Source organism: Aotus nancymaae, unplaced genomic scaffold (genome assembly GCF_030222135.1).
Source record: "Aotus nancymaae isolate 86718 unplaced genomic scaffold, 86718_ANA_hifiasm-v0.15.2.pri h1tg000012l, whole genome shotgun sequence".
In the NCBI taxonomy this organism is placed as follows: domain Eukaryota; kingdom Metazoa; phylum Chordata; class Mammalia; order Primates; family Aotidae; genus Aotus; species Aotus nancymaae.
The window spans coordinates 11,833,063-11,858,530 of NW_026988423.1; the positions used below are offsets into that span (position 1 = coordinate 11,833,063).

General features: G+C 37.8%; 2 protein-coding genes across 2 annotated transcripts in view; one reads left to right on the plus strand and one right to left on the minus strand.

Moving 5' to 3' along the window:
- GUCY1A2 (guanylate cyclase 1 soluble subunit alpha 2) overlaps positions 1 to 25,468 on the minus strand; it is a 324,412-nt gene that overhangs the window by 292,725 nt on the left and 6,219 nt on the right. The window lies entirely within an intron of this gene.
- Positions 24,791 to 25,312, plus strand: LOC105732296 (large ribosomal subunit protein eL21-like; the record flags this gene model as incomplete). The annotated part of the gene is made up of 1 exon (XM_064375729.1): positions 24,791 to 25,312. A coding segment is annotated over one exon (492 nt), but the record flags the coding sequence as incomplete, so codon positions are not given.

Here is a 25,468-nt window from a genome sequence, read left to right on the forward strand (position 1 = left end):
CCATTCCCATTGTGAGCATCATAGGCAGATAGGTGAAGCTTCTGATTTATCTCTTGAGAGTTTTCCTTCCACAATATTAACCCATTTTGCATCATGCTGTGTATTTTCCCCACAGAAGCTAGTATGAGGCACTGAGCAACTACCCAGATCTTCCCAATTTCAAGTATAATAGTACTTCCTAGGAATGTTTTCTTCAAATCTTTTGTACCAGCTATTAAGTTCAATAAAATACTCATTGGCTGCCTACAATACACCCAGGCCTTAGGGGTGGCGGAAGGGTGCCCTGCAGAAACATGAGTCATGGTTTTTCCTTTCTAGTATATGTAATCTGCATGAGGTAATGACCAACTGAAATGAAATGGCACGTCTTAATATTTTTTACTATGTTTTAACAAGGCTTTCAAGGATGCTCTAGCAAGCAGTGACAAAGTAAGTTAAAATAGTCAACTTTATAATAAGAGATATTTTTAAGCTTAAATGATTTTTTTTTCCTGTTCTTCATCTGAGGAGACTAATAAAAAGGCAGAATAGGATAGGAAGCAGGTGACCCAGGGCCCCACAGCCGTGACTTCAACCAGCATTCGGCCTGACTTCCTCCATGTCCCAAGAGAATTCAAGCAAAGGTTCTTTCTGGAGCATACTGAATAGGCCACAAGTGCTTCAAGAAAAAAAAAAGTGAGGTCTGCAACAAATACCTAAGCAGCTCATGACCAAATTTCATAATCTCCTTTCCGTGATGTCTCATGGATTAAGAACAGAGTTTCTCAATCCCAGATCAGGAAATTAGGCAACAAGACTGAGCTTGGAGTTTCAGACTTAGAGAGCCATCAGTGGGACACCAAGATGCTGGAACCTAGATTTTATTAGGAAGTTATGGTAAGAAGAACCAAGTTCTCAGTAGCGAGAGAGTGAATGTTTTAAATAAAAAAAACCAGTACTCAATCAAACAGGAAAAAAGCAGTCAAGTCCTCATCAAAACACTGATCCGTTACAGCCAAGAATGAATTCTAGGGGAATATAAATGTAATACGAACCCTTCAAAATGAGAAGCAGTATGGTAGCTTGGGAATCTCGTGGGCTATTGCTAATTAACTACAGAAGCCTACCACTACCTCTAAAAAGGTAATCTGCAGAAAAGGTCTAGTATAGTGCTGTTACTTAAAAAGCTATTAATAAATATCAATTTCCAAACACCAATCCTTCAAAGTAGCTTTCATATAATGTATCATCTAAAGGAGACCCCAGGGGCCACACACAGTGGCTCACACCTGTAATCCTAGCTACTTTGGGAGGCTGAGGCAGGAGGATCATTTGAGGTCAGGAGTTTGAGACCATAGTGATCAACATGGTGAAACCCTGTCTCTCTAAAAACACCAAAAACTAGCCAGGCATGGTGGTGCATGCCTGTAGTTCCAGCTGCTTGGGAGGCTGAGACATGAGAATTGCTTGAACCCAGGAGGCAGAGGTTACAGTGAGCCCAGATCACCTCACTGCACTCTGTCCTGGATGACTGAGTGAGACTCTAAGAAAAAAAAAAAGGAGACCCCAAAGGTCTATGTCAAATCTCACGTGGACCCACTCCTTGTCCATCTCTTTGTAAGAATGTCCAAGACAGATGTAACACTCTCCCTACCTAACACTCTTCGAATCTTTAACATCCTCCTTGGTAGGCAATGGTTAAAGTGAGAGGAAAGTGAGCTTAAATTGAATCAGGGGCATCCACTGAGATCTACTCTACACTAGCACGTAGGAGAACCCTTTCACCACACAAGTCTAAGGCCTCAGCTACCTACTGCACATTAGCCAAGCCAATTCACAAATTAATTGTAGGAGCAATCCGCTCCTAAGTTTTCAAAGGAAGAGGTAGAGAGCAACTTTTCAGGAGCTGCTTTTCATTTACACCAGGCCTCAGACTGGCACAGATGTTTCTACTCATCCAAACAGACTCAGAGCAGGGTAAATGGTATGCACCTAAGAAAGAAAAATTATTCCTGAACCAAGAGGCAGGGGAATGGTTGAGAAATTCTAAAGAGAATGAATCAGATATAGGGATCCAAGTGCACACAGAAAGCATTCTTAATTTAACAACCCAATCCCTGAGTGATCTAAACGCAATCATTATCAGTCACTACCCCAGGACCCCTTGGATCTGGGTCTCTCGCACTGGCTTGGCAGTTCCTAAGCCAAGCTAACATTCCCCTTGGCAAGAAGCTCAAAAAGCAGTGGATATCCACAGAGGGATTATCTTTCCAATAACCTCTGGTCACAAATGGAACACAAAGCAGGAACTCGAGTGTACAGGGCTAGTTAAGACCAGAATGACCTCATTTGTAAAAAAAAGCACATTTTTTTTCCTGTGCCAGGAATTTCCCAGTCATTAAAAAGCACATATTTGTGAAAGGAGTTAAGCCTTTTAAAGAGCTGGCTTTTTTCTTGTGTGAAGCAATTACTTCCACTCCCAGCAGGAGTTAAATTTATAGTTTCCAAATACATTAAAAGGAAAAGTTCTCTGAGCACATCCAACAAAGCTTCAGGTTGATAAAGCACTTATGCACTTCCTATTTCTTGCCAAAGTGGGTAGGCACATTCTAATTGTCTAAACCACAGGCATAGAGGCTGACTGCACAGCATCTCCTAATCTTTAGCAAGCCAAGGCTGACTTCAACACGGTCCTGGCCCCTCCGAATATCTTATCGCCATAAATTCATTCCAGTTTTCAGAGTTTGTCTGATGGTCTCAACCCATGGCCTCAGCAGTGAGAGACTAATTCACATAATCTCAGCCTCTCTAACCTAAGTAAAAAGTATGAAGTGAAGACCCACAAATGGGCCAAAGTCTTCCATCAGATGACTTCTGCCTAAAGGGTGGTAGGGTCCAGCTCTCAATAAAATTTTATTAAGTGCTCATGTACGCCAGTGATGCTCTGAGGAAAAAAAAAAAAAAAAAAAAAAGGAGACCCCAGAGGTTTATGTCAAATCTCACTTGGACCCCTCCATGTCCACCTCTTTATATGAATGTCCAAGCAGATGTGACATTCTCCCTGCCTAACACTCTTCAAATCTTTAACATCCTCCTTGGTAGGCAATGGCCAGTGATGCAAGTCACTGTCCATCAGTAGGAACAACAAGGGCTTTGAAGAACATGCGAACTTGCTATCCTCTTCTTTAAGAATGCAGCTCTGTAACTGTCTCCTACTTAAGAGAACCATCCAACATCATACAGGCCAAGATCCCACTCCTCTTTTGTGCATCTGTCCTTTTCTGCAAGAAGGAAGTTGGAAAGATGATTTAGAAAAGAGGCTTTAAAGTCAAACTGAATTCAAAAGCAAGTTCTGTGACTCACTAGCTAGATGACCTTGAGTAATTTACTTAAGCTCTTCTGAAATAAGATTCCTTATGTGTACCTTATTTAATTTAATTACCTTTAAAAAATTTTTTATTTCTTATTATACTTTAAGTTCTGGGTTACATGTGCAGAACATGCAGGTTACATATGTGTACCTTATTTTTATGGGAATACACTGAAATAATTAGAGCAACATCTCTGACACATAGTAGGTGTAATAAATGAGAGATATGGCTATGCTAAGCTGAAAAATACGGTTTCTATCCACAAGAGTCTCATAATCTAGTGGATGAGCACAGATTTCAATCAGAAAACTCATCCCACAGGTATAATGTTTCAAGATCTTCATCACCTAAAAAAAAACCAATAAAGCTACCAATATGAGATGTTGACAAAAATTCAGAAAAATGGCAGCTGGATTTACAAGTATCTCCAATGAAACATTAAGATCAGTTGAGAGAGAGAGTGATACAAGCAGAATTCTCAAAATTAAGGCTGAGAATAGAACTAAAGCCAGGTCTGCCAGTTAGTGGGAAGGATGCTGAAACACCACAGCTACGGTGAAACCCCCAAGTATTTACAACTACTAAGAGACAACCCATGAACTTTTTCTTGTACACAAAGAATATGCAACAGGAGAGCTCAGTGGCCTAATAATTTTATAGTCCTATGCTGGAGGATCAAAGAGACAAGGGTGGAAAAGGAGAAAATCCACTGTTCCTACTATCAGAAAAAGAAAGTCAAGAAGCCTGCAATTTTTCTCTCCTTTTTCAAACTAAGATATAGATAGTGGCCTCCTAGTGTCCCAACTCAACACAAAGAAGCAACGGAGAGGAAGCCAGCTGGAACGGGGAAGCAGCCATCGGTGTCCTGCACACATGTTTTCTGGGGTTCAAACAGAAGGTACCCAAAAGCATCGATCGTATGGCAGCAAAAAACCATCTTCATCTCTAGTCTCAATAACAGCTTCACTATACTTGACCAACAGTGACTGACCCCCACAGACCAAATGTTATGCTCATGAAAGGTCATGAGATCCGAAGAGCCAACCACAAAATAGTCCCAAAAGAGCCAGAGAAATGATCCCTGAAGAGGGGGAGGAAGCCGTCCCCAGCAGCTGGCCCTGCAGGCTCAGACAGTCCTGCTGAGTCTCCCACACAGTCCCTGCTCTGGATATCCACGCCATATGGTGCGGGAATCAGGAAGGAGGCACAGAGTAAAGGGGTGTGGGTGTGGGTGTGTGTGTGTGTGCGTGCACGCGCGCGCGTGCACACATGCGCATGTGCACGCAGTGTGAAACACAGTTGTCATTGCACAAAATACATGTTTATCTCAATTTTACAGAGATGAAGAAGCCGCGGCTCAGGGAGGTTGAGTGCCACAAGATCACACACCTAGTAAGTAAGTAAGTCACTACAACCAGGACTGACTTCAAAGTGTGTCCTCTTGCACTGGACGCCTTTGAGGCTCCTTCCCCACCTTTCACATTCTGCAAAACACACACACACACACACACACACACTCACACACTTTAAAAATAATCAAACTTCTCATTTCTACTTAGTGATATATACTGACAAGATACAAACTAAAGGGAGACAACAGGTCTGCCTTTAAAGAAACATCCATAAAGAGCCATTTTATTTTGGTTTTTGTTTTTTGGTGGTTTTTGAGATGGACTCTTGCTCTGTTGCCCAAGCTGTGGTGCTGTGGCACAATCTCAACTCACTGCAACCTCCGCCTCGCAGGATCAAGCAGTTCTCGTGCCTCCGCCTCCTGAGGAGCTGGAATTACAGGTGCACACCAGTGTGCCAGCTTATTTTTTTTTTTTTTGTATTTTTAGTAGAGATGGGGGTTTCACCATGTTGCCCAGGTCTTGAAGTCAAATGATTCACCCATCATAGCCTCTCAAAATGCTGGGATTTCAGGCATGAGCCACCATGCCTGCCAATTATTTTGTTTATTCAAATATGACAAAATTATCTATCAAGGTCAGAAACTAAATGATATAGGTATATATTTAATCACTACTGCTCTAAGCCAATGGTTTTATATTCTGCCTCACATTAAAATCATTTGGGAATCTTTATAAAAAAATACCAAGGTCTGAGTACCACTCCCAAATTTTCCAATTGAGCTGGTCTAGGGGAACCCAGCTGCTTCCAATGTGTAGTTAGGGTTGAAACCTTTCACTTAAAGTATAAGCATGATAAACAAGACAAAAACACTTATCTTTGTAAGTGAACCTTATCTTTGTAAGTCAGCATTAATGAGAATAGTCTCTTAATTCAAATATCAAGAGAAGTAAGATTCTGAGATGGCTATTCATAACTGCTTAATTCAAACATAGTCCCTTTCATTAACTGTCACTAATGGCTTATAATCACATACGACTTTGTTAGATAAACAAAGAGCTATACTGCTTGAAGCATAAATACAATATATTTTTATAAATTTCACAGTAACCTGCTCCCATGCAAGTAAGTCAACATTTAGTTTTGGGCTAACATGCACATAAAAATACAACAGCTACTATGATTATGGTGTTTCACACCAGGCATTGCTTTAAGCCCACTATGTGTATGAACTTCTTTGATTTTCACATCACAAGAGGTAAGGTAAGTGTTATCATTTTTCATATTTTATGGATGAGAGTACTGAGACACAAACTTTAAGTTGCCCTGTTTCACACAGATAAAAAGGAACAAAGCCAGGACTGAAACCCAAGAAATACGGCTCCCGAATCTAAGCATGTAACCTTCAACCTTTACTGCACACAATATTTAATATTCTTCATTTGGTTGAGCACTTTACAGTTCATATTTTTAATATATATTATCCTAATTGATCCTTGCACCAATCAAGTGAAATAATCAAACTAGTGTTATCACTGAAAAAGAACCAAATTTAGAGAGATTAGGTAATCTGTTCACCATCACATGACTAAAAAGTAAAGAAACTCTCTTGTACAAAAAGAACATGTCTTCTCCTAGGAAACTGTCTTAAGAAAGTTTTTAATGTTACATAAAATTAGGAAATCACATGCATTCAAAGTAATTGATTTTTTTCTTGAGAACACACAACATTCTTTAAAGCTGTATCAACAAGAAAGCCCATAAGCAAAATCAGGTATTAAATATTATTAAAAATTTTATTATTAAATTAAATTTTATCTTAAAAGATTCCACTTCCCCTTTCTTAGCTTTCTGTCACTCTAGGTCATCTCTTCCCCACCCTCTGGGCACCCAGAATCTTTGTGTTCCTTTCTGCTAGGCCAGATCCTCACCACCCGAATCTAAACTCTTACCGCAAGTATCCAAAAGCCATTCTTTGAATATTCCCTTTCTCTCGTCAAAATTTCAAATTCCCTTACTACCTTGTTCTAAGATGATGCTCAAGAGGAATCCTATCTCCATTCTCTCAAAACCTCAAGCCTGAATCCTTGGTAGGGTAGATGATTGTGTGAATGAGCTGCTCTACAGTATAGAAGATGGCCTGAATCTTTAAGAGTTTAATTTTGGTAAATAGGGTTGTCAGGGAAGATAAACTGTGGGGACAAGGAACCCTTCTCATCCTCCTCCAGGTCACAAAGTGGAGATCACCACCTTATCCACAATATGAAAACATGTTGTTTCTTAGGATACCCTATGCCAAATTCCACAACTTAATCAGAATTATAATCCTAGATATCCTTTCTTTGTAGGTAGGCCTGTAGACACCAATGGATCAAATTATATGACTGACTTTATTACTAAAACTAATCCAAATAATGGCATTTCGAACAACGAGTTTGCTTCTGAAGGAAAGGTAATTGTGTAGTCATCAGTCTTGCTAAATATCCAGACATAATGTTTACTTTCCCAGCCTCTAATTAAACTTACTACATATAAACCAAAAAAAAAAAAAAAAAAAAAAAAAAGGACTGCAAATTAAATATAGAACTTTGAGTCAGGACCTCTATATTACAAATCCAGCTGTGCTGACCTTTTTTTCTTTTTTTTAAATAAAATTAGCCAAAATCTCTTCACCTGAAAAGAACTTTAGGGGAAAAAATGCTTCCATTTTCCAATCTGAAAAAAACATGTAAGAAGTATGTAGTTCTCAGGGTCATTTTCAAGTACAGCATGGCAAAGTTTAAGCACTCATAAATACAGAGTTGGAACATACTGGCAATTAACCCTTTCTGGGTAATCATAACCACACTTTTTAGAAGGTTAGCAGCTTCTTAGAAAGGTAGGAATGCCATTTCAAGTGACCTACACCACTAATTTGCTTAACAAAACTAGTAGTTCAGACAACTAGTTACAAAATGCAAAAATGCTAGGTATGCTAAAAGAAAAAATAAAAAGCTAGATATGAACAGTATGGTTTTTCTATCCATACCGATTTAATATCTGCATAATTTTTCCAGTCTCCATCTTATTCTCCTTGTGAACACAGGTATATATCTGCATGACCTCATTAGAGCTTGGGGTGAAGGCTGACATTATGCTAATTGGCTCAGTTGGAGATTCAAACAAATAACCTTTTCCTTATTAGAAGTATGCTCTAATAGCAAAGCACAGTGGTTATCATCATTATAATTATTGGTTGTAACTGATTATACTTAACATATAATCAATATGGTAATTAAGTTTTTCTATACAAAATGTATGCTTGCTTTCCAAGTATTTCCCCTTTGTTACTTCACTTTAATGCCTTTCCAAAAATAGCCATTGATTTTTAATTTGATATAAAACCTAATACCATCAATACTAATTTAAGCTGAAAACATAGATTCCCTAAAGTATGAGTTATTCATTTAGTTTTTCATCTGCCTTCAGGCAAGAACACACTTAAGTCATCCAAGACTGTCTGATGTTTTCAAAGAACTCCAGAAAGTAACACCACCACCTTCGGTTTGCATAACACATTATGGTTTTTACAAATCACTTTTTTTTCCATCCTATTAGATACTCACAATATCACAAGTCTCAGATTTGATTATCCACATTTTACAGATGAAAAAACTGAGCATCAGAAAGGTTAAAGTGTTTTGCCTCAGCTATAGAACTGGAAAGGAACACCATCAAGTCCAGGACGTGGGTGTCCTGTGCTCTATCACAAGCCGCTTCCTTCATTGGTAATTTAGTTCACTTTGGTGACCATTAGGAAATACTTCCATGCATCTAAACGACAGTCCTTATTTCCTATCATTTTGTCTTTGATGGAATGAAAATGAGATTGTTGTTTTCCCAAAACTGTAAACAGTGTCACTATTACTTAAATCGTTTCAGTATGCTCACTAAATTCTTAATAGTGAAACTTTAGGAGATATTAATACATGCTTCACTGGTCACCATCCTGGCCAATTTGGCTCAGTCTGAATGAAAATACTGATGATAAGACAAGAGGGTACTGCTTCTAGACATTTTCATAGGAAAAGGGATCATAGTATAGCAAAAGCGTTTTGGTAGACATCACTTCCGTCTTAAAGCTCTAACCCAAACAAAATGTCACAGATGGCACAGGGCTGATTCAGTCTTCAAAGTGTAAAAAGGGGAAGCTTTCTGGGTTAAACACTGTCACAGCAACCGGCAACTGCTGAGTGCAACACTGGGCCCTACATGTCACATGCATCCAGTCATTTGATCTTCAAAATAATCCTACAACAGAGTTAGAAGTATTACCCCAGTTTGATGAAATGTGAAAAACTGAAACCCAGAGAAGTTTAAAAAACTTGCCCAAAGTCACTTAGGTAGTAAGTGTCTGAGTCAGAATACAATCTAGGTCTGACTACCTCCAAAACCTCCAATCCCTTAACCCGCCCTTCTAAGCTAAAATACATTGTTCTATCTTCACCAACAGCAGAGAAGATTACAGTTGAAAGGGATTAACTCCAGGTTAGCCTGTGTGATGTGGAATACAGGATTTATTTTTCTGAATCTCAATTTAATTTTTATAAAATAGGAAAATTCCTGGATAACCATTTCTCAGGGCTGTTGAAAGATCAAAATGAAATAAAACTATAAAGTATTACACAAATACGTGTTATGTGATGATTCAACTCAATGTATAAATCTCTTGATCATGAAGCAGTCAAAAAATTGCTAAATTGAATGAAACTGACCATGTGTAACATCTAGGACTGCTGCCAGGCATGCCTTACAGCCCAAAGATGCCAATTAGTAAATGCTGCAAAGTTAATTAGTGACTTCAGCTCACAGATAACCTACCAAATAGCAATGGATCTCATGTGAGGAAATCATTTCTAGTCTTTTAGGCATCTTTGTAGCTTCAGTTTGAGTATTTCCAAAGAATTCTCTATTGTGTCCAGTACTTGAGAGTTTCAGTGAGGTATTTCCCAACGAGAGTCTGAGAATAAGGAAAATAATATTTCCGTATGACAGTAAAATTGTAAAATTAACATATAAAACAAAGAGATATGTTGTCAATCCTAAATGCACTAACTTGAACAGTAATTTGTAAACCAGTGGTAGAGAATTAGCTCCAGTCACGTGCCTGGGTTTCACTCCAGGCAAAATAAGCCACTGAACAATATAAACATATCTAAAGGTGACCAACAGGGAAGATATGGAGGAAGTGATAAAATTAGAGACAGCAACCCATAGGAAAAAGAAGGGTAGGGAAATTGTTTATGAAACATTATATCCAATACTGTTCAGGAGCATATGGGCCCTCTGTCACATTGAGAAAGATTATTCCGAAGGTAAGAAAAATTCTTCAATCATCTTAACTAAAAATGACTCTTATGAATGGCCTTGGATGTCATTTCTCACTGGCAAGGCCTTCCCTACAGATGGAAAGCTCCATAAACTGGATTAAAGAACTTGGCATGAAATTAATTTTGCTTTACTCTAAATGGATTAAAGCAAACTTCTAATTATGATTTGGTTCCTCACGTGGTTCCTCACGTAGCCTCATCAGGTAAGAAATGTGTTGATCATTAAGATTTTGAGTAATAAGACACATTTCATAGTTACTGCTCATTGTAAATAAGTAAATCATCATTCACATGCCAACCAGAGTGCCATGGGCATTTTGTTTAGTCAGTCCGTGGCTGAGAGTCTGATTAGTTCAGGACACTGACAAGAACACGTCCTTGGACTTTAAAAGTCTCAGATGCTGAGACATGCAGAAATCTTCAAAATACTCCTCAGGGTGGGTCCTGCCTGGCTCTACTGCTTCCACCTCTCTTGAAAGAAAAATCTCAGTTAGGGTCTGAATGTAATTGGATCTAGTGTTGACTATAATCTGATGATCCGAACGGATATAAAACGTGCTTACTAGGCAGATGTTTGGCAGATAATGACTGCCACATCATCAGTGTCTATAATGCACTAGATTCCTAAGTTAGAGATACAGAATAATCACATTTTTTCTGGAAGAAAAACCATGCAGGCAGAAGATTAATACTGCATAACATAAAAAGTCTTTTTTAGTTTAACTCTAAACTATCCGAACACATTTTTTAACCTAGTTATCACTCTATTATATAACTATTATATTGCTTCCTCATTCCTTCTAATAAATTAATTATGCCAAGACACATGGATATATTGGCATGCATAGCTTATATACAACATATGGAAATATATACCTTTATGCATGTAACTATTTATCTGATAATCAAGACTTCCTTCATATTCAGAAATCAAACCTCAAGTAATGTCATTCTTCTTCCAGCACTTTGTAGCATAAACTAAGCTGCTGGCAGTATCGGTGGCTTCTGTCACGTTGCCCATAGCTGCCTCATCCACAGAAGCCTGGAGCATACAAACATGACAGTGGACAGGCAAACTAGGTCAGCCTAGAGGCAGAGTCCTGAGGAAGAAAGAGCCCTTCATCATTTCTAACACAGGCCTATGTTGTGTAAACTCATCGCATCGTCTGGAACTAAACAGCTGATAAGAGGAGTAAGGCCCAAGAAAATCGCTACCAGCCACTCCTTAGCAAGTCAACAAACTAGGAGCCATAGGGGAGGCAACATAGGGAGCTCACCTTGAACAATATTGTATATTAAGGGTAGAACTATTTGTGGCTATCCTGAGAAATAATAGCGTGGTAGAAAGAGCTTAAGTTTGAAACAGGAGAACCTGGAACTAAAATGCTGGTGGTTACCAGCTTTCGGCCTTGGTTTCCTCACCCTTCCATTGGCCCTAACAAGAATCCTTGTCCTGCCTACCTCATATACTTCCTGTGAATCAAAGTGGGTGAATCAAAGTGGGTGACTCAAAATGGGATAATGTATGTGAAATGTATGTGAAAAACATGCTTTGGAAACGCTAAACAGATGTTACTTATTGCTACTGGCTTTTCTGTATGGAAAGTATGGACCAGCAAATCAACCTCTCACAGTCGTGAGGTGGGGAATACTGAAAAGAAAAGAAAAACAGTGATGTCACTAATGCCTTGTGTTTTTAGGTGTTAAAAAAGCAGTATACCTGTAATCCCAGCACTTTGGGAGGCCGAGGCTGGTGGATCACGAGGTCAAGTGATCAAGACCATCCTGGTCAACATGGTGAAACCCCGTCTCTACTAAAAATACAAAAAATTAGCTGGGCATGGTGGCACGTGCCTGTAATCCCAGCTACTCGGGAGGCTGAGGCAGGAGAATTGCCTGAACCCAGGAGGCAGAGGTTGCAGTGAGCCGAGATCGCGCCATTGCACTCCAGCCAGGGTAACAAGAGCGAAACTCCGTCTCAAAAAAAAAAAAAAAAAGCAGTATAGTTGGGGAAAGCACTGGCTTTTCAAAATTCTCTTCAAATCTGCTTACTCTTAAAACCTAATCAAAATAAGCTGTTTATCGCAAAATGGCCATGATGATGTGAATTGCTGTGGGGGACATTTTCAAAGACCTCCCGCGAAAGACATCAAAACTTGTTCACTTGAGAACCAAACAATAAACTAAGTAGTATTGTTGGCCATCTGTTTGTCTCATTACCTAATGGAAAATTAGTAACTCAGAAAAGGAGAGAGTGAAAAGATGTGAATAAGAAAGGGATATTGGGAGCAGCTGCTTACAGGGGAGAGGAAATGTTTCTGACATGGCGTCATGTTTTTTCAAATTCTTCCTAGATATTACATCAGTTTAAATATCTTGTTCTACCTTTAAGCTTTACAAATATCTGTCAAATGTAGTCCTGTACAAGTTAGGTAAGTAACCATGTGCACATATTCACACCAAATAACAGGGAATGTTGATGTTATGATGCTTGAAAACAAGGCATTGATTGGATATTACTATTTTCCAGCTTCTAAAACCATTTTAACTGCCTTGCATGCATAAGGACTCTTAACTGGAATTTCCAAGGCAAATCCAGTATGGGGCATGGATTATTAGCACAACACATATTAATTCATAGATTATTCATATAAATAGCAAAATCTCTGAAATCTCTAAGCATTATAAAACATAAGGACAACATCAGCCACGTTTGGTCCTGAGCCTTATTTAAAATGAATCCTAAAGTGGCAGTAATAGTTCTTTAAAATAAAAACAGTTTATAATCCAAAATTTAAAAGTATAATGCCATATCATCAAAAATGCTATGTATTATTATTTTGTTTTTACTTCCCGATGTATCCATGCTATCATTACAGACCAAGAACATTAAATAATTTACTGTTGCAAAGGAGATCTCCAGATGGCTGACTCAGAGATCCCAGAAGTATCACTGCTATATACTAATCACTACATGGTAGAGTCTTGTGGGGTCAGACACTAGATTTGACTTTAGCACCCAGAGAGCTATCTCCATCCCACCCACAACCCCAGTGTTCCTCCAAAAAACTTACGTTCCACTCCTACGCAGGTCCTTAAAATCAAGGGAGGTTCTTTGGAATTAATAATTTTACATAAGGTACTTACAATGTACACAGTACAATTTATCTGGTGGGAGAGTTTCCCAGCAGATTTTTGTGGCACGAGGTTTTGATACAGGAATAGAGAGTGAGAGAGAGAGAATAAGGATTACTAAAAGTAAATGTCCCTACTTAACATTTTCTTAACCTTAATCCATAATATATCAGAGGCTGAACTAGTACAAAATACCAAGGCAGAAACCGATAGACTTGACTTTAATATGCCCGTGATTCATTTCTATTAGTCACTCTGGAAGAGCAAAACCATAATAAACTTTGTTATTTTAGGTTTTTAAGATGTTTTCTTTTTGTCATATAACATCTTAACGTGGTTTATAAGATTTGTGGATTTATAATCACATATAGTAGCTGAGTACCTTATCCAATAGCCAAAAAAAATGTGTTGTTCTGATCTTATTAACGGATTCACTTTTTATAGTTATACAATTGGTAATATTTTGTTGACTCGTATTTGAAAGTGACTTACTAGTATATACTCTTTGAAAAAGTAGGTTTCTTAGGGTAATTTGTAGTAAAATACTTTTCCCAATTACATGTCCAATAGAATTGTTCATTTCTACCATTATAATTGTCACTAGCACCATTAAGGTGATATATTCCATCGGTATAATCAAAACAATTTTATATTTGTGTTTTCTAGGTGTTTGAGACCTAGATTATCTGGCTTTTTCTAAATAGTCAAGAAAGCTAGATTGATGGTGGAAAATGACATTTACAACTTAATTTGCTATTCCTTCCATTTTTCCCTCACCCCCACAACCCAAGAATGCAGCTGAATAAGGAGATAAAGTGCCTAAGTTCTTAGAGAATCTGCAGGCAACAGCCTCATCCACCATAATTCATATAATTAGCCACTTGCAATAAGCTGCAGAGGAATCCCACCCATTCTCCTTCAGCAGGAAAGTTAGGTTTACACGTTACAAGTACACTTTTGGAGAAAGAATCTAATTCAGAACAAAGAGGAAGACTGGTTTTCTTTGAAATGTGTTTATAATGGCAGTAAGTTAACACGGAGAAAAAGAGAGAAAGACTTTATAGCTTGCAAACACTGTCAGGTCCACAAAGCAGTTACTTATCTTTATATCAGGTGAAAACAATAAATCTTTCTTCTCCAGCTTCCACACTAGAAACTCCCTCATATCTGTCTGAAGCTACAAATGGAATTACAATAGACTGTAGCTAAGATTTACTCTTTCCCTCCGTCTCTGTTCCATTACAACACAATCATCTCATCATTATCACTCCCTACAATAATGCCTTTGGAGGCAGATTCTTTTGTTAGGGAAGTAAAAGACATTTTCATTAGTTGTGGCAAATTTTAAAAAGATACAATAACGGTAATTATGCCTACTCCAGATTTCTATTACACGGTACTTTTAAATTCAGAATCCAATGACAGGGTCATCTCTCTTCCTCTCTTCTACCCTATATAATCAATAACAGACAGGTAGATAAATACATAGATATAAATAAATATAGATATTTCAAATATTTTATTAAAATCAATAGGTATATGTGTAAATATTATGATAAAAACACAATTTGTAAGGATCTCTGCATTCTTTCCTTTTCAGAATATAAACTCCCTAAACCAAAAAGCAAATAATTGGTAAGACATTTAAAATTAGACATGATTCATAAACAAATTAAACCAATTAAACAAGGGAAAAAATGAAATTGGAAGAAGGCAAACAGGCCCAAAGTGACCATGCACTGAGAGAACTTGGTCAACAGTCATTTAAATAAGATATTTCTTTTCTTTTGTTAAGATCTACATAAAACTACTGAATTAAGATGATAAGCTTCTTACTAGCACAATGACAGGTTTTTCTTAAATTTGTTGAAGGGGTAACGTGAAGTTTTCTTCCACAAGTTTTTTCTTTCTCTTGGGAAGACTTAATACAAGAAAGAAGTTGGAAGAAAGATAAAATCTTTCTGAAACTTCATTCCTGAAATGTTTGAAACAGAATTGCAAGAAATTGGTGGCAGAGCAGCAGGTAGGGACATAGAATTGTAAGTATTTTCTCCAAATAACTGAGACATCTCAAATCCCTGGCATAGAAACAAAAAATATCTGTTTAATAAAATACTATTGACTTCTTAAAAATATAGTTAGATCATGTACACAGAACTTATTTTTTCCTCCTAGTATATAATGTAAGTTGACTGGTATACCAGATCAAACATTCAAGGAAAATTTTTTTTCAATTCTGCTAATGACTGGAACCATTTTTGTTCCACAGATTTGAGGTTCTGGCTCATGAATACACAATAAATATATGAAATAATAAAAATTAAAACAGGGCATAATAATTATTTACATTTTTATATTCTCTGTTTTTCTACTTTGTTTTTGCTATTGTTGATTTTATTTTTCTAAAGTACATTTATATTCCTTATCTTTTCTGGTTCTTACAACATTTGTGCAGTATACTTAAAATAAGTATCTTTACATTCACTCTAAATTTATTCATTTAAAAAATATTTATTGGCCAGATGCAGTGGCTCATGCCTGTAATCCCAGCACTGTGTACAGTTGAGGCAGGTGGATTACTGAGGTCAGGACTTCGAGACCAGCCTGGTCAGCATGGTGAAACCCTGTCTCTACTAAAAATACAAAAGCTAGCTCAGCATGGCGGCAGGTGCCTATAATCCCAGCTACTAGGGAAGCTGAGGCAGGAGAATCACTTGAACCTGGGAGACAGAGGCTGCAGTGAGCCAAGATCACGCCACTGCACTCCAGCCTCGGTGACAGAGCAAGACTCCATCTCAGAAAAAAATAAAATTGCCCAACCACAATGTGCCAGACATATTGTATTCACAAAATTTGGCAATATATAAAATAGATAAAATTCCTTGCTTGATGAAATTGATCAAAATTCACCCAGAAAAGGAAAGAAAGCCAAGAAGCTACATTTGATGATGTATGTCCTATTTGGCCTTATTTTACCTTCCACACTACCTTTCAACAGTGTAAAATATATTTAATATACCAACAAAATAGAGTTCTATTCACTTGGCTCCTAATACCTCGAGAGTTCCTTCCATTAGTGACCTTTCCACCAGTATCAAAAAAGTGTCAAAAAGAGCTCTCACCCTGAACAAAGTCATATCAGACATGGAGAAAATAAGTGTGTGTGTGTGTGTGTGTGTGTGTGTGTACATATACAACTCACATAAATATATACACTTTTATAACTACATATATGTATATAAAACACTTTTATAATAAAATAAGCTAATACAAACACAAATCAAAAAACAGTTCCCACCACATAGTGTTCAACTTATAAATGCTTATTTTTAGGAGGACAGAAGAAAATCTGAAGTCTAAAGCTATTGATAAGACAATCCAAAAGTTATTTAAGCAATGGATTATAGAAATGAAAAAATGTACTCCCCATGACTTAAATATAAAATTACTGAAGAATGAATTATGACATTTCAACCTGATTTGACATCCCACAGTCAGTGCAGCTACCATCATTAATATATAGGAAGAGAACTGCAAATTACATGGCAATTTAAATGTGGTACGTGCTAGATATACAAAATTACTGAACAATGACTAAGTTATAATGGTAAAATCTAGACAAGAATGTAGTAATAAATTAGGGATGAATAAAACCAAAATATGACAGTAGCCTTTGCACTGTACTCATACTATGCCATATTTCTGCACTCCCCTTGGGTATACGGAAGTGTCCTCATTCTTAGGAAATGGGTTAGAGAATGCCTCTAGGGAGAACCTATCCTTGATCAAGTCTTAGCTATCTCATCCATCTCCAGTTTTTTACTTATCTTTTACCTTCACACATGAATTTCCAACTCTAATAAACTTAGATTGGGCCTCACAGGTGCTGCTATCTCTCTATTTTTATCCAACTTCTTGAATCAGAGATGTATTCCCACAACATCCTTTGTTTACTCACCACATATTCCCTCTTTAAACTTAGGTAATTACGTCTTTATTTCAGTTGCAAGATTGGTATCGCTTTTCTAAGGCCACTAGCATCCATACTCATACTGGATTTGAAAAGACCATCCTTAAATTTCATTATTTTGCAAATATCAACCACTGAGTCCTTGCTCCCAGCTGCTCCCCAGTCACCTCCCATCTTGCAAACACAAAAAAAATCCTGACACCTCTATTCTTTTGATTCTTTCTGTATATTTCTCCCTAATTCTCTATGGTTCTGATTTTTTTCTCTCTCATTCAGAGAGTTTGTCAATTTTCAAGATACTAGCTATCAGCTCTAATGTAACTATCTTCAACTACAAGCTCTTAGCCAGATTACCATCCCATATTTTCAATCCTCTATATATTGAATCAACTGGCAGGCACTGAACTGAGCTTGGTGATTCAGTAATACAAACCCTTAAAGATCTCACAATGCAGAGCTAATCATTTTTACCTAAATTCAAAATATCCAAATCCAAATCTATCATTATATTTCTCCCATATGCCACCTTCCCATTGCTGAATCTTGCACTTTTGTTAATGCCATGACAGTTCTCAAACTCACCATCACAAGTTGGGTTCCCCAGGAAGCAGACTCTAAGGAGGAGATTAGCACACAGCAACCTTATTAGGGAGTGCTCTTGGGATCAACAACTGTGAAAGGGGAAAGAAGAAAGCAGAACTGGCCACAGGGAGAAGCTGGACTATGATGAAGTCTCAATGGAAGTCTCAGCTGACCCTACATGGAGCTCTGATCTCAGAGTTGACTAAATTAGAGCAAGAAGGCCTAGCTTTCTTAACCCATGCTGATTAGTCATGGGAATGGGGCATGACTTTGAGCAAGGCAGCTCTCCTCTGGTGAGGCAATATATAGAGAGGACTAATGACTGAGGGTTGTCAAACTCCCAGCATCCAGAGGAGTAAGTCCTTTGTTACTAAAGGGGCATCTAGGCAGTGAATTACAATGTCTACCACATTCACCAAAGCTTGAAATATATAAAACACTGAAAGACATATGCGATTTGGAGTTAAACAGAACAAGATTCCAATCTTATTTCCATCAATAATTAACTGCCATCATAGGCAGGTTATTCAACTTCTCTGAATCAAAATTTTCTTATGAGATTACTTTGAAAATTTAGTGCTACATATTATAAAAGCGCCTGATAAATGCTCACTCCATAGCAGTTGCTTAACATATGTTAATTCTCCTTCTCCCCTCCCCCATGAGTTATTTTTAATTATCCTCTTCCTTTTCCAAGCTCTAAGTCTTCCTCTGAAATGACACTATACATCAATCAAGTTATATAGAGATGCTACCTCTATATAACTTTATTGTAAAGTTATATGTAAATTTATAGTAGTAGCTCGGACTACTCTAGGTGCTGCAAAGCCCACAGTGAGCAACCCTGACAAGGTTCCTCCCTTGTGTAACTTAAATTACAATGAGGGAAGACAGTTAACAAATAAGTAAACTCGTAAATAAGAAGACAATTTCTGATGGTGAAGCTATGATGAAAACAACAAATAAACAGTGATGTGATAGAGAATGGCTGGTGTGGGAGGGCTACTGCCCGATGAGGTGACACTGAGCTGGAAGCTGAAAACTAACAAAGAGCCAGTCTTGAGAGAAGTGACATTTCTGACATGGGAAGCAGGACAAAACTCCTGAGGCAAAATGATGCCTGTTTGGTATACTCAAGGAGTATATCATAGAACCATGTGTATATAAATTAGAATGCCGCAAGATATGATTAGAGACATAGGCTCTTGATGTTCTCTGTTAATGTCCTATGACCACAGTAAGGTATCACCCCTGCATTACCATCGTGAGTACTTAATGGAATAGAATTCGTAGAACACTGAGCACACTGGCCGATAATGGTGAGCCTCAATAAATCAATATTATTATCATCATCATTACTATAGCTTCAACTGATCTTTTTAGATACAGACTGTACTTTGACCATATGTCCTTCACATCGTCCCAAACTAGGAAAAGTCAGCATAGAATAAGGGGCAGAGACAGACAGAAGAGCAGACAATAGCTGCTGTGGACATAACTTGGTAAATTTTAAAATGTGATTTTACATTTTTTTTTGGAGACAACCTCTCACTGTCACCCAAGCTGCAGTTCAGTAGTGTGATCATGGCTCATTGCAGCCTTGACCACCTGGGCTCAAGTGATCCTCTCAACTCAGCCTCCTGAATATCTGGGACCAGAAGTGCACGCCACCGTGCCCTGCTAATTTTCCAGATTTTTGTAGAGACAAGATCTCACTATATTGCCCAAGTTGGTCTCAAACTCCTGGGCTCGAGCAATCCTCTTATCTCAGCCTCCCAAAGTGCTGAGATTACAGGTGTGATTTTACATTTTTAAATATACGAATGACAATGTCAATTATTTTTTCTGAGAGCCCCCACTTCATTCATGTGTTTAAAGTATATGGAGTATATGCTAAATAAATTTTTAAATGCTTATTTGATAATAAATGCTGTCTGAATTAATGAATGAATGTGAGAGGTAAGTGAATGTTGAATAAACAAGAACCTGGTAAGATCATATTTGTTTTTAAGATTTCTGAAAGAGAACATCTTTTGTAAGTATATTACCCCTACAGAATAACCCTGAAATGTCATATACCCAAAAATGTTGGAACTATTTCCCATAAAAAGCATAAGAGCACTAAACAGGAACCATGATAAAAGGTAATACCTAGAGACTTTGCCAAAGATTGTGACTAGAAGTAATTGAAGGTATCAGGATAACTGTTAAGAAGGGGTTAGAGAAAGGCACCAAAATCTATTGATCATATTCTATAGTCCAAATACTGTGCTAGGCATTACTATACTTTTAATCTTCATAATCCTATTGTTAACCTCATTTTATACACAACCTCTAATACCCTCAGAGAGTCCAATTTATCCAGCGATAAACAAGATAACAAGAAGAGTTTGCCAGACTACAAATCTCCTCTTTTCCAGAATGTAAAGAGTTAAAGAATCTGAAAAAATATTTTGGTTTAGAAGAAAGACGTGAGGCAGCACAAGGAAGTCATGAATAATAGTAAACACAATGTCTTCCATTCACTGTTCACATTTTATTACATATTTACTCTTGAGTGAGAGATTAGTGAGATAGATATGATTTCAGAGATGGGAAATGGAGACAAAAATTATTTCCCCAAAGCCAAATTAGAAAAAAACCAGAATGCAGCATTTATTGAGTTGTAGGATCAGCCTCCGACCATTACGTGCACACACATACACATACAGGCTGATAGGTATTTTTCAAGGAAAACAAGACAAGCACATTCATCAAATTATCCAGAAATCTAAAAGATAGGAAAAACATTTGTTAAACTCTACTCACATTATCTTTCCCTTGCCTAAGAGACTCCCTGGCGGCATATGAGAAATGGTATGCACATTCACCTCATCAGACCACAAGCGCTATTTACTTCCTCAGTGCTTCTGTGTAGAGCAAGTGTGCTGTAATCAAGCACTTGCTTATCTAAAACACTGCCCATACCAGGATGTTCACACATCTATAGCAGAGTGATAATTAATACTCATAAGGACAACACTGAGGCACTGAAACACACAGGAGAACCTTGGGGATTATTAAGGACTGATTAACAAATTTAAAATCCTTAATTCTTAAGTGTATTTCATTGAATCTCATCTTTCTCTTACAAATCGGTACTGCATATGCAATAGCTCACTTAGAATGTTTGACTCACCAGAACGAATTTCTACCTTTTTAAGAAAATAGCCACTGCACTCTCCAACCCAATATGAAATGTTTTGGTGGCCACTGCTACTCTAAATCCTACAGACTATCTTACACTCAGGAAGTAATATATCAAGTCTGAGCCAAGAAAACCTTACAGTATAGCAACTATTAACTGGAACCATAAAAAAATGCATGAATGATGTAGCTAAATATCCTTAGGCTTTTCAAGGATGAGTCCTAACTTTGAAAGCATGATGTAAATACTAATCAAGCAGTTAGTTAGAACTGAGTTTCCCAAAGACTAACTAGCTACCAGGTTACCCGATTCTGGTTTAGAAGTGGGGTAAACAAATCAGCTATTCCAAGAGAGTGAACTGAATAGGGAAAGAATGCGCTAGATATATTCAAAGTAGTCTTAATATCAGATCGGTGTTCAAACAGAAAGGCTAGAAATGCCTTTGGATTATTGCAGTTTTTCCCATTTGGACAGTAACTCATTATTTCTTAAGACATAACCCTCTACTCCAATGGATTGTCCCCAAACACCTCAAGCTCAATCTGACACGTAGGCCTTCCAGTGTATAAATAATACCATCATTGCTTTATACCTCTGCATGTCATACTCATCCTTCCAATTTGATTTACATATTTATTCTCTCCAACCTCAGCGGGGCCCTGAAAAAAACACGCAATAATATTTCTTCCTATTCCTGGTCAGTTCTCTTCCCCAGTCTTTAAATCAGCAATTTCTAACTTTATACTTTTGTCAAGGACACTATCCCTCCCTGTGCCACTATTGTGTCCTCTAATGATTATTGTAAAATAGATCTATGAATATGCTGGTTTTTAAAATTTTATTTAAGAGAATATTTGGTAATACAGGATTTCTTAATACTAAAATAAAATGAACAACATAGCATGATAGATTTACTGTCTCTCTATCTTCAGATACACATCTCTTTAGGAGATAATACACACACCCTTGTAAGTGGCGGCACATCAGTGCCCCCAAACAGCTGTTTCTACAGGCATTTTAAGATAATGATACTTCCCAAAGTGAGAGGCAATGCATAAAATCTACAGATTATTATGAAGTTCAAATAAAACCTCAGGTAGGAGAATGTTTAGAAAACCTTAAAGCATTCTAAAAATAATGTTATAACTATATTCCTATTTATGTCTGAGAAAATGCTATGAACAGAACAGTCAGATAATCAATTAAAAATCACAAAATCATTATAGCCAAAAGAGCAGTACCAGATACACCACAAACTACGCAAACTTATTCAATCATTTATTCATTCTTTTAACAAACATTTATTGTGTGACTTTATAATTCAGATACTCTATTAGGCATGGGCATGCAAAGGGAAATGAGATATGTTTTCCATCTTAAAGAGGTAGAATAAACCAAAATCAAGGTACAATACAGTAAGTCCCATAATGGAGATATAAGTAATAACTTAGAATTCCATAGGGGAAGAAATGCAGTGACAGAAATCAGCATATATGTGTGCATGTGTGTGTGTGCGTGTGTACATAAAAACAGTCAGAAAAACCATCCTCTCCCAGTATTAAGTTGGAGGGTTCACGTATGAAGAAGCATAGACATAAAGCAACAAGGAATGGAAGCATGCTTTGGAACATTCCGGTATTTGCCATTGGCCAGTCGACTCATACATAACAGTGAATAGAAAAGGAGTCAAGTGGACTTTATGGACTTAAATTAAGGTAACAACAGGACCTCCACACAGATAACTCCCTTTCATGATAGATTATTAGAGTCGTCTGCAAAAACAAATTCTTAAAATGTTGGATCACCATTTATTTCCTTGGAGAGTTCAACTAGACCCCCACTCAACTTCGCCACTGAATGACAGAATGACTAAGGAGCAGAGATTAGCAAGCATTCATGTTTATGTCATATTTTGGTAAGGTTTGAGAGATGACCCTATACATCTGATATCTGAACCTCCTATTGTTTTCTTTCTAGAAAAGGAAAATTCTAGCATTCAGATCTGTTTTTTCTCCCTTTACCTTTTTAGTTTTTCATTCGCATGTGAACAAGTCATTCCTCCAAAATGAACCAGTAGACGGAGTATTTGAGAAGTGTGTCAATCTCACTCTCAGCATTAGAAAACACAAATGCTGATGGTAATGTCAAATTCACCCTCACAACAACACTCTTTTTCTTTACAATCCCCAACCTTTTCAGATATTTGTTTCTGTTTTGGGGAAAGGGGCTACAAGATACTCATAGCAATGATATGTAACCTACTGAACATCAACATAGGCCAGTTAACAAAACATTGTCAGGAAAAGTTGTCAGAGCCCACAGATAACAAAGCTACAAATGGTAAAACCTCAAATACCTTCTACCATACAACCGATAAGATTATTTTGACCACAAAAGATCAGCCAAAGGATGTGTGGATAATAGCGCCAATTCACCACCTTTCTCCCTGTCCCAGTTAAGGTAATAATTGTCTGGATATATTAATCCCGAGGCCACTTTCAGGATCATTCTTTCCAAAAATCAGCTCGTAGAGCTCACTGCTCAGTAGTCCTCAAGGTATGGAATTCAGTCACCACTAGACATACCTTCAGCGTGCTGAGCAATTACCTGGAGTTTTGTTCAAAATGTAATATAGGCCCCTCCATGTAACTATCCAACCAGACCCTCTGAGGCTGAGACCCAGGAATCTGCATTCTAACAATTTTCCTCAGGTACATCTTGGGTTCAAAGAAGCTTGAGAGCTACTAGATTAAATGAAGAACTGTTTGATAAGCCTCAAAGAAAGCCTGCTCTGGGAGTGATTTCTCACTGTTTATAAGAATGTCTACTCTTTCTCAATTCCCTACAACAGCCTCAGCAAATTTCCCACCTTCAGAGATATTTCCAACTGCCCTACTTCCCAAATGACTCTAGCCCTCAATGTTATGAAGTACTCTGAGCTAACAACATGTAATTCTAGATCTTCAGATCCTGGCCTGAAGTGATGTTTAAGGGCCACAATTATGTCATTTCCACCTCCTAGGAGTGCATTTTTGGCAACATTAACCCACTTGTTGACAAACATGTCTTCTCGTTTGACCGAGAATTGCGTAGAAAAAAATAGCAATCCAGACTGGAGAAGTCATTACATTTACCCACCTTCCTAAAATATTACATAATGGAGAGTCCAAGAAGGAAGATACTATTCAGTCTGCTCTTTTTGTAAAATGAATTCCTTCTGAAGTTTTGCTTTAGGTGTAAGCAAAATTCAAACAGGTTTGCACACTTGAATATGTCTATCACAGGCTGGATGAAAAATCTAAATATTTTGGTTGATGGAACCAAATATACTACACACTAAAAAAATATCAAACACAAAACATCCATCCATTTCTCCCGAGCATCACTTTTTTTTTTAAGATGGAGTCTTGCTCTGTCACCCAGCCTAGAGTGCAGTGGCGCAATCTTGGCTCACTGCAACCTCTGCCTCCCTGGTTCAAGCAATTCTCCTGCCTCAGCCTCCCGAGTAGCTGGGATTACAGGCACCCACGACCAAGCCCAGATAATTTTTGTATTTTTAGTAGAGACATGGTTTCACCATGTTGGCCAGGCTGGTCTTGAACTCTTGACCTCAGGCGATCCACCTGCCTCGGCCTCCCAAAGTGCTGGGATTACAGGCATGAGCCATTGCATCTGACCCTCCTGAGCATTTTATTGAACAACCATACTGTGCTAAACAATAGTTAAACATACAATATCAATGACAGAGGCACTGCATTTTAAACTAACTCACTGGCTCATCCATCAGACAAAGGGCCTGTGAAGAAAACCTGCTCGCCTTTCAGCTGGAACCGCCATATTCCAGTAATTCGCCAAAACGACGAACACAAAGGGAAAGAGGAGAGGCACTCGATACATGTTCTCTAGGCCTTTTAGAAAACATGGAGTTGTTCCTTTGGCCACGTATATGCGAATCTATAAGAAAGGTGATATTGTAGACATCAAGGGAATAGGTACTGTTCAAAAAGGAATGCCCCACAAATGTTATCATGGCAAAACTGGAAGAGTCTACAATGTTACCCAGCATGCTGTTGGCATTGTTGTAAACAAACGAATTAAGGGCAAGATTCTTGCCAAGAGAATTAATGTGCGTATTGAGCACATCAAGCACTCTAAGAGCCGAGATAGCTTCCTAAAACGTGTGAAGGAAAATGATCAGAAAAAGAAAGAAGCCAAAGAGAAAGGTACCTGGGTCCAACTGAAGCACCAGCCTGCTCCACCCAGAGAAGCACACTTTGTGAGAACCAATTGGAAGGAGCCTGAGCTGCTGGAACCTATTCCCTATGAATTCATGGCATAATAGGTGTTAAAAAAAAAAAATAAAAGACCTCTGGACTGTTAAAAAAAAAAAAAGAAAGAAAGAAAACCTGCTCAATAGATAGCCTTTGCAAATATTCTCCCTGTCTATGTGACTACATATGTGTGAAATCTCAAAAAAGAAAATTATACCTTCCTAATAACTCATGACCAACAATGTATATGTCAA